Source organism: Schistocerca serialis, chromosome 5 (assembly GCF_023864345.2).
Source record: "Schistocerca serialis cubense isolate TAMUIC-IGC-003099 chromosome 5, iqSchSeri2.2, whole genome shotgun sequence".
Taxonomy (NCBI): Eukaryota; Metazoa; Arthropoda; class Insecta; order Orthoptera; family Acrididae; genus Schistocerca; species Schistocerca serialis.
Genome location: NC_064642.1, coordinates 39,747,564 through 39,762,750, shown reverse-complemented (window position 1 = coordinate 39,762,750; position 15,187 = coordinate 39,747,564). Strand labels below are relative to the sequence as shown.

General features: G+C 44.6%; 1 protein-coding gene across 1 annotated transcript in view; it reads right to left on the bottom strand.

Moving 5' to 3' along the window:
• The window catches only part of LOC126481732 (uncharacterized), a 104,416-nt gene that overhangs the window by 82,592 nt on the left and 6,637 nt on the right, over nt 1–15,187 (bottom strand). Inside the window, exon 2 of the mRNA XM_050105686.1 lies at nt 14,318–14,446. Within this exon, the coding sequence (XP_049961643.1) occupies nt 14,318–14,446 (129 nt within the window). The remainder of the gene's footprint in view (nt 1–14,317; nt 14,447–15,187) is intronic.

Genomic DNA, 15,187 nt, shown 5'->3' with positions numbered 1-15,187 from the left:
CCAACAGCCGATTTAATGAAAACATGTAAAATACAATCCTCCTCCAAAGCATTTGGGAGTCACACTTGACAGATCCTTGACCTATCGATCACACTTAAAACTACAGTCGAAGACACCGCCAGGACTAATACCCTCCAAAACCTTGGTGCTATCATTTGAGGATCAAGAGCTGCAACGCCCCACTACTCTATATAAATACTGTACGTGCATAACACTGCAAAATATTAGGCTCATGTGTCGATAAACATGAACAATACCAGTACGAACGACGACTAACTCAGTACTGCAATGGGCGCGATGACACACTGTCTACCAACTACAGCAGCTTACTAGTTCTCAACACTAAGCGACACATCTCCAACTACGATAATGATCGAAGCAGAAGAAATGAATTAAAATTTGTGCTTTGGCCAGGACTCGAACCCCGGGTCTTCTTACTTGCCAGGCAGAAATGCTAACTTTTACCCCATCACAGCACTATGGTCAGCATTGCTGCACGAACTACCCAAGTTGAGTGCCCTCCCAACACAAACTTCAATTCATATCTTTAGCTTATTTTCCCTTAAATCGTCACCACTGCCAGGGCTCCCCGGCACTGGAATTCCATTTCTGCCTAGCAAACAAGAAGACGCGGGGTTCGAGTCCAGCCGCAGCACAGATTTTAATTCATTACCGTAGATAAAGAAAAAACTTAAATGTCTAAGGGAAAATTTTAATTATAAGATAACCTATGGAACAGCACTTTCCCATTACGTCCAACGCTGGGATGCTATTCCAATGCCGAAAAGCCCTGGCAGTAGTGACAATGTAAGGGAAAAATAAGCAGAAGATATGAATTGAAGTTTGTGTTGGGGAGGGTACTCAACTTGAGTAGTTCGTGCAGGAATGCTGACTATAATGTTGTGGTGATGTAATGTTTAGCATTTCTGCCTAGCAAGCAAGAAGATCCGGGGTCCGCAGCACAAATTTTAGTTCATTTCTTACGCTTCGTTCATTATCGTAGATAAAGAAGAGATCTAAATCTTTAAGGGAAAAATTTAACTGTAAGGTCTATAAGAGAGTTTAGTTACGCGAGTATAAGAAGATATGACTGGACAACCGCGAGCTCCCCGTTCATGACTATGTCCCAAGTGCTAAAATCCAGACAGTCGCCATTAAAAACTGCTATAGAACTCCTTGACGAAGGATTTTGTATATGCCATAAATGGGAGCAAATATGGATCCAGCGAGCGCCACCAGAACTACAAAACGACCTAAATATCCGTATCAGATCAGCAGGCTCCGATTTGTCTCGATGCAGGTGGAAGTTAACAAATAGAATTGGTACAAACCATGAGCTATGCAACGTGCCTCTTTTCGAATGGAAAAAGTGTCCCACACACCTTGCTGTTGCGACGAAACACCGCATACCATCCAGCTCATCATGCAGGAATGTCCTTTAACAATCGTACCCACGCAACAGAAATGACTGCCTGACACTATTCTTGATGCTGAACTGAGAAACTAATATTGTTGTGGGGTTGATTTGGGGGAGGAGACCAAACTGCGAGGTCATCGGATTAGGGAAGGATGGGGAAGGAAGTCGGCCGTGACTTTTCAAAGGAACCACCCCGGCATTTGCCTGAAGCGATTTAGGGTAATCACGGAAAACCTATATCAGGATGGCCGGACGCGGGATTGAACCGTCGTCCTCACGAATGCGAGTCCAGTGTGCTAAAAAATTGTTGTGCTATACTAAATTATTGCCCCACATATGCAAGATATTTAAGCAATTTTTAATTATTTTTCATCACTACTATTGAATCATATTGTAATACCTACCGTCCCGGCATAGGCTAAATAAAAATTTGGAGTCTGTGAAGTTGTGATTCGGCGTCTAAAGTTTCTACACACTGAAGCGTCGTGAAGTAGGCATTCATACGTAAAACTATGTGAATTCTTAGAAATGTTTCTGGCACGGTGAAATGCAAGATACAGGACTATTAACTATCTAGCACACCCCGGCAATGTTTCGCAATTGCTAAATATGTATGGGAATTGGATACACGTCCTATTCTCTTTCTCTCTCTCTCTCTCTCTTTCCCCCTCCTCCTTTCTCCCTTTGTCCATCTCCTCTTCCTCCCCCCTATCACTGTCCACCACTTTCCCCCCACTTCGAGTATACCTCTTATCCACACGCTCTCTACCATCTCCTTCTCCTCCATCTCTCTGTCCATATCCTCCTCGCCTTCTTTATATCCATTCCCTCCCCCCTTCTCTGTCTATCTCCTCCCCCACATCTCTCTAACCTTAGTTATTGTTATTGCAAACGGAATCTTGATTGGGAATAGAAGGCGAAATGAAGGGTTAAATCGGTTGGGTCACAAACACAATTTTTCTCTTTTCTGTTAAGAATTACTACGAAAAGGAAAACAGCGCAGCTCAGCATATTCTTTCTCGCAGGTGGTTTAACAGAGAGCGTTTATTGTATAATTCTTATTCGTCGATTTATTTTTCCGCACAATGTTCGAGAGTGAAATGATAGAGAATTATTGTGAAGGTAGTGCGAGGAACCCTTGAGTGTGATTTTCGGAGTATCCATGTAGATACAGATCTAGATTTGCCTCGAACAGCTATCTACGTTCTTCCTCATTCTCACTGACTCGACGATAATGTAGTTGGCTTGCGTTGAGCGTACGCCGACCGATATTTCGACGGCGAGGCATTTTTTCCAAGGGAATAAACCGCGAGCTGAAATCAGTTGAATGTTTGCAACGCACCAAATTACCCCAAACTGACATCAATTCAATCTTTGCAATACACCAAAGATATGATCACCAACGATAACATTCTGCACTACCGTTTTCAATTGCATCCTATTTCGCGGAATGTGTTGTTGTTATGAAAACATGCGGCAGCAGAACTGTCGAACTGAACGTCACATTTTTTCTCTTTTTTATGAAAACATATGACAGCAGAACTGCCAAACCGACCGTCACATTTCTTTCATTTCGATTTCGATACAAATATACCATCCAAGTTTCCGATTATTCCCATGGATTTTTCAAAAATTTCATTCATACAAAACTTGTCCTGACAATTACGAACTCTCTCTCCCTCTCCCTCTCTCTCTCTCTCTCTCTCTCTCTCTCACACACACACACACACACACACACACACACACACACACACAAAGTCAGCCAAATCGGTTGAGCCGTTCCCAAGTGATGATCTTTCACACATGCGGTAACTGATTTTTATTTATACACACTACCAGACAGTAATTACAACATTTATAAGACGTAAAAACTTTGCCCTCTGAGACAGTATAAAAACAAAAGTGAATTTCGCTGACGTACTTGTAAATCTGTGTACCGGGCCAAACTCGCTGTGGAATCTCTCTCTACCTTTGGTTGTCGAGGCACTCTATCGCCAAGGCTATCACAAAGGCCCCGCCGCTGACGACGTAATGTTTAATTCTGTCAGACCCTCTCTCCTGCTGCAGAAAACTCGACACTGGACCTGCTTCCCATCTTGCGTGTCTGCCTCCGCTGAGAGAAAAGATACGGCGAAAAAGCATTTCGAATTCAGGTGTTTCAATCGCTTTAGACGAGTGGTTTATTTTTCTTTCATCTCACTTGTGGACTATCTTTAAATATTTCGATATCGGCGAGATGCTTACGTCTTTACATTCCTTCGTCGATGGAGTTGTGTAAAGTAGAAGCCTGGAGCGGCGTGTTCAAAGAGGTAAGCAGCAAGGATCCGCGTTCTTGTCTGCACGGCATACATCTTAATGAATAACAAATACACTGTTGCGGCGCTGGTAGTGGGTAAGACCCCAAAACAAAACGAGTCTCGAGTGAAACTTCCGTTTATGACAGAGTCAGCTATGACCTATGCCAGTGACGTGACAGGTATAGGCCTACTCTTTACTGTTCGTTAGGATAACTATGTAGAAGGTAGAAGAGGTTTGGTCTTGTGTAGTCCTCACATCACGTACCAAGTAAATGATTTAGCTTGTTATTTCCATTATGGAAATTTCCAAACAAAATAGACACAATTTACTTAAAAATCACAAAAGCTGAGGAATGTCGTCCAAAGTAATTTACACTGCTAGCCGATTCGACTGTTCTTCGTTTTATAATTCCATCCAGTCAATCTTTTCCTTTTAATTCGCATTTATATCGGTATGTACTGTCCACTTCTATTTCTTGTTGGCTGGCGTCTTCACTAGTACTTTTGTACCTTTCAAATCAAGATCAGTCTTGTTTATGGACAGAAGTTCAAAATGTTCAAATGTGTGTGAAATCTTATGGGACTTAACTGCTAAGATCACCAGTCCCTAAACTTACAAACTACTTAACCTAAATTATCCTAAGGACAAACACACACAGCCATGCCCAAGGGAGGACTCGAACCTCCACCGGGACCAGCCGCACAGTCCATGACTGCAGCGCCTCTATAGGCCGCTCGGCTAATCCCGCGCGGCATGGACAGAACTGCCAAAGCTGAACCACTGTCTTGACTCTGGGTAGACGTTTGAAACGTTTTAATTCTTTTCAAGGCAGTAAACGAGCTTCCTGCATACGCGGTTTTAAAAAAAGGTAAATGGTTAATACTGAGAAGATACAATCTTCAGATGCGCCTCGACCAATACACTAGCTAATATGGCTGTTAGTCAACGAATTTTTTTAAACGTATAAAGCAATAGCTGTTAAAAGGTGCCAGCGAATTTCTGCACTCTTTTCCAATGCAAGAATACCGTAGCTAGCGCTAGATGAAAGTAAGAGACATAACAGACACATAAACAAGGAATGGTCAAAGCAATTAAATCACTCCCCTGTCAGCAGTAAGCATTCGACAGCCAGTTGTTATTGTTGTTGTGGTCTTCAGTCCTGAGACTGGTTTGATGCAGCTCTCCATGCTACACTATCTTGTGCAAGCTTTTTCATCTCCCAGTACCTACTGCAACCTACATCCTTCTGAATTTGCTTAGTGTATTCATCTCTTGGTCTCCCCCTACGATTTTTACGATCCACGCTGCCCTCCAATACTAAATTGGTGATCCCTTGATGCCTCGGAACATGTCCTACCAACCGATCCCTTCTTCTGGTCAAGTTGTGCCACAAACTCCTCTCCTCCCCAATTCTATTCAATACCTCCTCATTAGTTATGTGATCTACCCATCTAATCTTCAGCATTCTTCTGTAGCACCACATTTCGAAAGCTTCTATTCTCTTCTTGTCCAAACTATTTACCGTCCATGTTTCACTTCCGTACATGGCTACACTCCATACAAATACTTTCAGAAATGACTTCCTGACGCTTAAATCTATACTCGATGTTAACAAATTTCTCTTCTTCAGAAACGCTTTCCTTGCCATTGCCAATCTATATTTTATATCCTCTCTACTTCGACCATCATCAGTTATTTTGCTCCCCAAATAGCAAAACTCCTTTACTACTTTAAGTGTCTCATTTCCTAATCTAATAGCCTCAACATCATCCGACTTAATTCGACTACATTCCATTATCCTCGTTTTGCTTTTGTTGATGTTCATCTTATATCCTCCATTCAAGACACTGTCCATTCCGTTCAACTGCTCTTCCAAGTCCTTTGCTGTCTCTGACAGAATTACAATGTCATCGGCGGACCTCAACGTTTTTATTTCTTCTCCATGGATTTTAATACCTACTCCGAATTTTTCTTTTGTTTTCTTTACTGCTTGCTCAATATACAGATTGAATAACATCGGAGAGAGGCTACAACCCTGTCTCACTCCCTTCCCAACCACTGCTTCCCTTTCATGTCCCTCGACTCTTATAACTGCTATCTGGTTTCTGTACAAATTGTAAATAGCCTTTCGCTCCCTGTATTTTACCCCTGCCACCTTTAGAATTTGAAAGAGAGTATTCCAGTCAACATTGTCAAAAGCTTTCTCTAAGTCTACAAATGCTAGAAATGTAGGTTTGCCTTTCCTTAATCTTTCTTCTAAGATAAGTCGTAAGGTCAGTATTGCCTCACGTGTTCCAGTATTTCTATGGAATCCAAACTGATCTTCCCCGAGGTCGGCTTCTACTAGTTTTTCCATTCGTCTGTAAAGAATTCGTGTTAGTATTTTACAGCTTTGGCTTATTAAACTGATTGTTCGATAATTTTCACATCTGTGAACACCTGCTTTCTTTGGGATTGGAATTATTATATTCTTCTTGAAGTCTGAGGGTATTTCGCCTGTTTCATACATCTTGCTCACCAGATGGTAGAGTTTTGTCAGGACTGGCTCTCCCAAGGCCGTCAGTAGTTCCAATGGAATGTTGTCTACTCCGGGGGCCTTGTTTCGACTCAGGTTTTTCAGTGCTCTGTCAAACTCTTCACGCAGTATCGTATCTCCCATTTCATCTTCATCTACATCCTCTTCCATTTCCATAATATTGTCCTCAAGTACATCGCCCTTGTATAGACCCTCTATATACTCCTTCCACCTTTCTGCTTTCCCTTCTTTGCTTAGAACTGGGTTTCCATCTGAGCTCTTGATGTTCATGCAAGTAGTTCTCTTCTCTCCAAAGGTCTCTTTAATTTTCCTGTAGGCAGTATCTATCTTACCCCTAGTGAGATAAGCCTCTACATCCTTACATTTGTCCTCTAACCATCCCTGCTTAGCCATTTTGCACTTCCTGTCGATCTCATTTTTGAGACGTTTGTATTCCTTTTTGCCTGCTTCATTTACTGCATTTTTATATTTTCTCCTTTCATCAATTAAATTCAATATTTCTTCTGTTACCCAAGGATTTCTACTAGCCCTCGTCTTTTTACCTATTTGATCCTCTGCTGCCTTCACTACTTCATCCCTCAAAGCTACCCATTCTTCTTCTACTGTATTTCTTTCCCCCATTCCTGTCAATTGTTCCCTTATGCTCTCCCTGAAACTCTGTACAACCTCTGGTTCTTTCAGTTTATCCAGGTCCCATCTCCTTAAATTTCCACCTTTTTGCAGTTTCTTCAGTTTTAATCTACAGGTCATAACCAATAGATTGTGGTCAGAGTCCACATCTGCCCCTGGAAATGTCTTACAATTTAAAACCTGGTTCCTAAATCTCTGTCTTACCATTATATAATCTATCTGATACCTTTTAGTATCTCCAGGGTTCTTCCATGTATACAACCTTCTATCATGATTCTTAAACCAAGTGTTAGCTATGATTATGTTGTGCTCTGTGCAAAATTCTACCAGGCGGCTTCCTCTTTCATTTCTTAGCCCCAATCCATATTCACCTACCACGTTTCCTTCTCTCCCTTTTCCTACACTCGAATTCCAGTCACCCATAACTATTAAATTTTCGTCTCCCTTCACTATCTGAATAATTTCTTTTATTTCATCACACATTTCTTCAATTTCTTCGTCATCTGCAGAGCTAGTTGGCATATAAACTTGTACTACTGTAGTAGGTGTGGGCTTTGTATCTATCTTGGCCACAATAATGCGTTCACTATGCTGTTTGTAGTAGCTTACCCGCGTTCCTATTTTCCTATTCATTATTAAACCTACTCCTGCATTACCCCTATTTGACTTTGTGTTTATAACCCTGTAGTCACCTGACCAGAAGTCTTGTTCCTCCTGCCACCGAACTTCACTAATTCCCACTATATCTAACTTTAACCTATCCATTTCCCTTTTTAAATTTTCTAACCTACCTGCCCGATTAAGGGATCTGACATTCCACGCTCCGATCCATAGAACGCCAGTTTTCTTTCTCCTGATAACGACAGCCAGTTAGGACTCGAAAATAGCCGCTGCGCACTCGGCAGATAGATCGTGGCTGTACAACCACTTGACACGGCTGGAAACCCGTAGACATTTTATTCAAATCTTTATCGGTGTTTGCACAAGTCTTTTGTTACATGACGACCAACAGGCTGTTCTTCTTGAAGGAGCAGCTTTAAATCTGAGTTAAAGAGCACACGTAAACATGCAACAGCTGACCGTGTAGAGATGATCTCATCGCTGCTTGCCTTCACGTCATCATGATACGTTTCGTCACCTGCGGCTCGAGGAACAGACCGCGTGATAGTTATCCACAGCTCTCGCTAAGCCGTATGCTTACATGACGAGGAGTGGGTACCACACATTTACATCTAAATTATTACTCTGCAAGCCACATTTAAGTGACTGGCAGAGGGTTTAACGAACCTCCTTCGACCAATTTCTCAAGCGTTCCACTCTCGAAGAGCGCGTGGGGAAAAATGAACACTTCTTTCCGTGCGAGCTCAGATTTCTCTTATTTTATTGTGATGATCATTTCTCCCTCTGCAGGTGGGCTCCAACAAAATGTTTTTGCATTCGGTGGAGAAAGGTGGTGACTGAAATTTCATGAGAAGATAGTGCCGCAACGAAAAACGCCATTGTTTTAATGATTGTCACCCAAATTCGCGTATCATATCCGTGGCACTCTTTCCCCTACTTCGCAGTAATACAAAACGAGCTGCCCTTCTTTGAACTTTCGCGATGTCCTCCGTCACCCCCACATGATGAGGATCCCATACCGGGCAGCAGTATTCCACAAGAGGACTCAAGAGAGTCTCTTTAGTAGACCTGTTGCATTTTCTACGTGTTCTGCCAATAAATCGCAGTCTTTGGCTCGCTTTCCCCACAACATTATCTACGTAATCGCTCCAGTTTAAGTTATTGGCAATTGTAGTCTCTAAGCATTTAAAGTGCTGCACTCAATATGTCAAAAAATATGGATCACGCAGCAGTGGCCAGAAGACTGGAAAAGATCAGTATTCATCCCCATTCCAAAGAAGAAAAGTTCTAAAGAATGCTCAGATTACCGAACAATCGCACTTATTTCACATGCTAGCAAAGTTATGTTGAAAATCTTACAAAATAGACTTCGCCAATATCTAGATCGAGAGCTACCAGAAGAACAAGCTGGATTTAGGAAAGGAAGAGGAACTAGAGATCAAATTGCTAACATTCTGTGGATTATGGAAAAAGCGAGAGAATTCCAGAAAGATGTGTACCTCTGCTTTATTGACTACGCCAAAGCCTTTGACTGCGTCGATCACAACAAATTATGGAACGTACTGAAAAACATGGGTGTACCAGATCACCTCATTCATCTGACACGGAGTTTATACCTTGACCAAGAAGCCATGGTGAGAACTGTGTATAGAACAACGAAATGGATAAAGATTCAGAAAGGGGTCCGGCAAGGCTGCATACTGTCACCGTACTTATTCAATCTGTAAGCAGAACATGTTATGAGGAATGCGAGGCTAGATGAAGGAGAAACAGGAATTAAAATAGCTGGAATAAATGTAAGCAACCTCAGGTACGCGGATGATACGATCCTGTTGGCAGAAAGTGAAGAAGAATTGAGAACACTCTTGCTGAAGGTGAAAGACGAAAGTGAAAAGGCCGGTCTTATGCTGAATGTGAAGAAAACGAAAATTATGGCAACTACACCTACCAATTCGTGGGCTATAGCAGGAGAAACCATGGAGGTAGTGACCACATTCAGTTTTCTCGGTTCCCAGATCTCTGCTGACGGCGATTGCAGCCATGAAATCCGGAGACGCCTGTTGCTCGGTAGACAGGCGATGTCAAACCTTGACAAGGTTATAAGGTCCAGAGATATAACACTAGCAACAAAGATCCGTATTGTGAGGGCTATGGTCTTTCCAGTTGTGATGAACTGAACGGCGAAGAATTGACTCCTTCGAATTGTGGTGTTGGAGGAAACTTCTTAGAGTTCCATGGACTGCAAAGAGAACCAACAGATCAATATTGGAGCAAATTAAACCAGATTTCTCACTGGAAGGTCTAATGTTGAAACAAAAGCTGACCTACTTTGGACACACAATGCGAAGGCATGCCTCGCTGGAAAAAACATTAATGCTGGGGAAGATTGATGGAACTAGAAGAAGAGGACGTCAGAGGATTAGATGGATCGATGGCATCACAGAAGCAATGGGTTCCAACCTGGAAAGTTTACGGGAGAAAGTGCAAGACAGGAAAAAGTGGCGTGATTTGGTTCATGGGGTCACGAAGAGACGGATCCGACTAAACGAATAGAGAGAGAGAGAGAGAGAGAGAGAGAGAGAGAGAGAGAGAAGCATTTAAATGAATTCAAAGCCTTCAGATTTGAGAGATTTATCGTGTAATCGAAGTTTAGCCGATTCGTTTTAGTATTCATGTGGATGACCTAACACTTTTCATTATTTAGAGTCAATTGCCACTTCTCGCACCTTACAGATGCCTTATGTAAATCATTTTTCAATTGGTTTTGATCATCTGATGACTTTATACGACGGTAAATGACAGCATCATCTGCAAATAATACACTCCTGGAAATGGAAAAAAGAACACATTGATACCGGTGTGTCAGACCCACCTTACTTGCTCCGGACACTGCGAGAGGGCTGTACAAGCAATGATCACACGCACGGCACAGCGGACACACCAGGAACCGCGGTGTTGGCCGTCGAATGGCGCTAGCTGCGCAGCATTTGTGCACCGCCGCCGTCAGTGTCAGCCATCGCAGCTCCATCGCAGTCTTTAACACTGGTAGCATGCCGCGACAGCGTGGACGTGAACCGTATGTGCAGTTGACGGACTTTGAGCGAGGGCGTATAGTGGGCATGCGGGAGGCCGGGTGGACGTACCGCCGAATTGCTCAACACGTGGGGCGTGAGGTCTCCACAGTACATCGATGTTGTCGCCAGTGGTCGGCGGAAGGTGCACGTGCCCGTCGACCTGGGACCGGACCGCAGCGACGCACGGATGCACGCCAAGACCGTAGGATCCTACGCAGTGCCGTAGGGGACCGCACCGTCACTTCCCAGCAAATTAGGGACACTGTTGCTCCTGGGGTATCGGCGAGGACCATTCGCAACCGTCTCCATGAAGCTGGGCTACGGTCCCGCACACCGTTAGGCCGTCTTCCGCTCACGCCCCAACATCGTGCAGCCCGCCTCCAGTGGTGTCGCGACAGGCGTGAATGGAGGGACGAATGGAGACGTGTCGTCTTCAGCGATGAGAGTCGCTTCTGCCTTGGTGCCAATGATGGTCGTATGCGTGTTTGGCGCCGTGCAGGTGAGCGCCACAATCAGGACTGCATACGACCGAGGCACACAGGGCCAACACCCGGCATCATGGTGTGGGGAGCGATCTCCTACACTGGCCGTACACCACTGGTGATCGTCGAGGGGACACTGAATAGTGCACGGTACATCCAAACCGTCATCGAACCCATCGTTCTACCATTCCTAGACCGGCAAGGGAACTTGCTGTTCCAACAGGACAATGCACGTCCGCATGTATCCCGTGCCACCCAACGTGCTCTAGAAGGTGTAAGTCAACTACCCTGGCCAGCAAGATCTCCGGATCTGTCCCCCATTGAGCATGTTTGGGACCGGATGAAGCGTCGTCTCACGCGGTCTGCACGTCCAGCACGAACGCGGTCCAACTGAGGCGCCAGGTGGAAATGGCATGGCAAGCCGTTCCACAGGACTACATCCAGCATATCTACGATCGTCTCCATGGGAGAATAGCAGCCTGCATTGCTGCGAAAGGTGGATATACACTGTACTAGTGCCGACATTGTGCATGCTCTGTTGCCTGTGTCTATGTGCCTGTGGTTCTGTCAGTGTGATAATGTGATGTATCTGACCCCAGGAATGTGTCAATAAAGTTTCCCCTTCCTGGGACAATGAATTCACGGTGTTCTTATTTCAATTTCCAGGAGTGTATAATTGTAAGAGAGCTGCCCAGATTGTCTCCTGAATCCTTTATGTGGATCAGGAAGGGCAGCGTTGCTTGCGGAACACCAGATATTACTTCTGTTTCACTCGATCACGTTCTGTCAGTTACTACGAACTGTCACCTGTCTGACAAGAAATCGCGAATCCAGTATCACAACTGAGACGATACTCCGTGGGCACGCAATTTGATTTGAAGTCGCTTTCGAAAAACGATGTCAAGAACCTTCTGGAAATCTAAAAATATGGACTCAGTTTGACATCCCCTGTCGATATCAATCGTTATTTCGCGAGAATAAAGGGCTCGTTGTGTTTCATAAGAATGAGTCCGAATTGATCATTTGTCAATATCATATTCTTCGAGGTAACCCATAATACACACAAAGAAGAAGCGTTCATGGCAACTCGACGCTCTCTTTCGAAAGGAAGTGGAGGGTCTGAACAAGTAATGTGATCAGAGAGGCTGAAGAAAATAAATGTGGCAGTTCCTAGCATTGTTCTCACTGGAAAACGGCGCTTACTTAGGAGCGACGGAGCCACACAGGCAGGTAAAAACTGAGCCGGACCGAGAATCTAACGCAGGAGTTTCAGAAGGATAATAGAGGTACTGGAGGAATGACGCATGCTCGGATGGTAGAACGCTGCCCACGAGTCCCACATTTGTGTTAGCTGCATCTGCTGGGAAGGTTAACAATACGGTAGTGAAAGTAATGACCCAATTTTGGACTTTTGTTTTGTCAAGCCAACTACCAAGTATGAATTCATGTTCCACTTGTTACCTATGCAGCACAAATTACACTGACGAACATGGTGTGCGTTACACCTTGAGCACCTTGACTGAACGCTACCGAACTGGTACTGCAATATTAGCTTGTGGTTTTGTATTACTGACCCTAGACTGCGTGAGTGTCTTGTTCTCGTTTTGATTTCATCAACATCGACAGCTCTAACACGGCGGGGCATCGCATCGTGTCAGACTAAACTTCGGTGGCAGATATGGGTACGTCATTCTGTGCTGATTCAGCCATATGCCAGAGTACTGGTTGTGAGGCGGTGATGTATTAGTCGTCCGGCAGCGCTTGACCGGATGTTATCAGTGGGTGTCAACTCTGAAGAACGTGTCGGCTAGGGCCACATTCGAACACCCTCCGCACCGAGACCGGTCGGAACAGTACAGGCAATAAGCAATCATGGGGACATTTAAGACAGGGCACAGAAACCTGCCCTAACAGGGCTGATATCCAAATTCCCAGCTATGTGAACCAGGGTGATTGTATTGTGTACCCAGTGGCAACTTACACGGTGACCCCAGGTGCTAGGCACGTATGACAGTGTCAAATGCAGTCTGACAACACACGGATACCCCCATGTGATGTTGAACTCAGAACGGGGACTCATCTGAAAAGATGATGTGCTGATATTCCTGTGCTCATTTTTGTTATTGGGCGAATTGCTGTCAGCATTCCTCTCTCTGCCCTCATCCCAATGGAAGCTATGACAGGTGCTGCCATGCTGACTGTCCTTGGTGCTTCTGATATATTTGCACTGTCCGTGTTGATACTTGTGTTGTTGCAGAGAAGTCCATTTCCTGAATGGAGGTGGGTGTTGTGCCTGTACAATCCTGCACAGCCAAGCTAACAATGTCAGTCCTATCAGGCGCTGGTCACGTGGGTCACTGATATTCTGCATGAGGTTGAACATGGCCCACCTGGACGCATCGATTGCATATTCACGTGACACGCTTGGATATAAAGATCGATTAAACGATGTCGGCAATCGAAACTGAAACCGTTTTACGTGTTGACATTTTTAATAAAGATCCTAACTGCAACGATTACGTACACTTATCACAATGAAAGGAAATGTATGGAGTACAACAGACAGTACAGACAGCACAGTACAGCTATGTAGGTAACGTAGGCGGTAGCGACAGACTAATGACTATTGGTCCCAGTCTACCGCCCTCTACCAGTTTAGATACTTCCACCCCCCCCCCCCCCCAAACTGGGCCGGCCGCTGTAGACGAGCGTTCTAGGCGCTTCAGTCCGGAACCGCGCTACTGCTGCGGTCGCAGGTTCGAATCCTGCCTCGGGCATGGACGTGTGTGATGTCCTTAGGTTAGTTAGGTTTAAGTAGTTCTAAGTCTAGGGGACTGATAACCTCAGATGTTAAGTCCCGTAGTGCTTAGAGCCATTTGAACCCTAAATTGGCATTTGGTCACCGTCACACAGCGTTTCTGATCTGGGGAGCTGACCGGCCAATTTAAAGTGAAACTCTGAATGGCTATTGAGTGCAAGTGTTTTAGGACTAAGCGCTGCATTTATGAAGTTCAGTTACATTTACAAAAGTATAACGAACAGACCACTTAGTGCGAAATATTATCCGTTCAGGTGTAATCGGAATATTCATGTATCCCGACAAGGTTTACTCGGGAGTCGGGTTTCGAACAGAAAAATCTGGCCAGTCACACCTACATCGGGTTAGCTGGCAACCCTGGCTGTGACGGCCGCGGCTGCTCACCTGCACGGCGGCGCCGGTGCTCTGGGGCGCCGCCCGCTCCCTGGACGGCGTCGCGGCGGCGGCGGGGGCGGCGGGCGACGCCTCCTTGGCGGCGTGCTCGTCGCGGCTCTTGAAGCAGTTGGCGCACAGGTCGCGCCGCCACGCGTTCTGCACGAACTGCCGGCACTGGCCCACCATGGAGGACTCCTGTACACACACAACACACGTATCCTCAGCTAGGGTGGTCGAATCTTAAATGTTTGGTGACGCATCATGGGTACTACATGGAAGTATCACTCAGTTTCATAAGAGGGTAAGAGGGTGGCAGCCTTCGTTTCGCTGGTAGGAAATTGGAAAAATGCATGTACACCGTGTATTGAAATACTGTCAGAGAATCGGAGAACCAGGATAGAAAGTGATACCGGGAATATATTATGTAGGCCACCGCGAATTTTCACAAATTTAAATTGCAGTTGTTTCAAAGAAAATGCCTTTTGCATGCTGCACATCAAATTTTTTTTTATTTTTATTTATGCACCCAAGCGCGTTTCGCCTTTTTTTTACAAGGCATCTTCAGTGGGTGTCCTGAAATTTTACATGATTTGTCCTTTTTACACATAGGTTATGGTTTCACATCTAGGTTATAGATTTAAAAGCAGTTCCTTAACGTTTTTTACGAAATGGAAAGGTACTTACAGGTAACTTCTAATTCACTGCATCTAAGCAAACTGCTTTTTCTCATCTGGCAACCAGGTGGAATCTTACACTTCACTTTCAGTTCACTGTTTTCGTTGCACATCACTGTAACTGACATCTTTTTAATACAGAGATTCATTTGTTTTTCTAAGTGTTACCAACCAATGTGTAACGAAAACACTGAACTGAAAGTGAAGTATGCCGGCCGGTGTGGCCGTGCGGTTCTAGGCGCTTCAGTCTGAAACCTCGTGA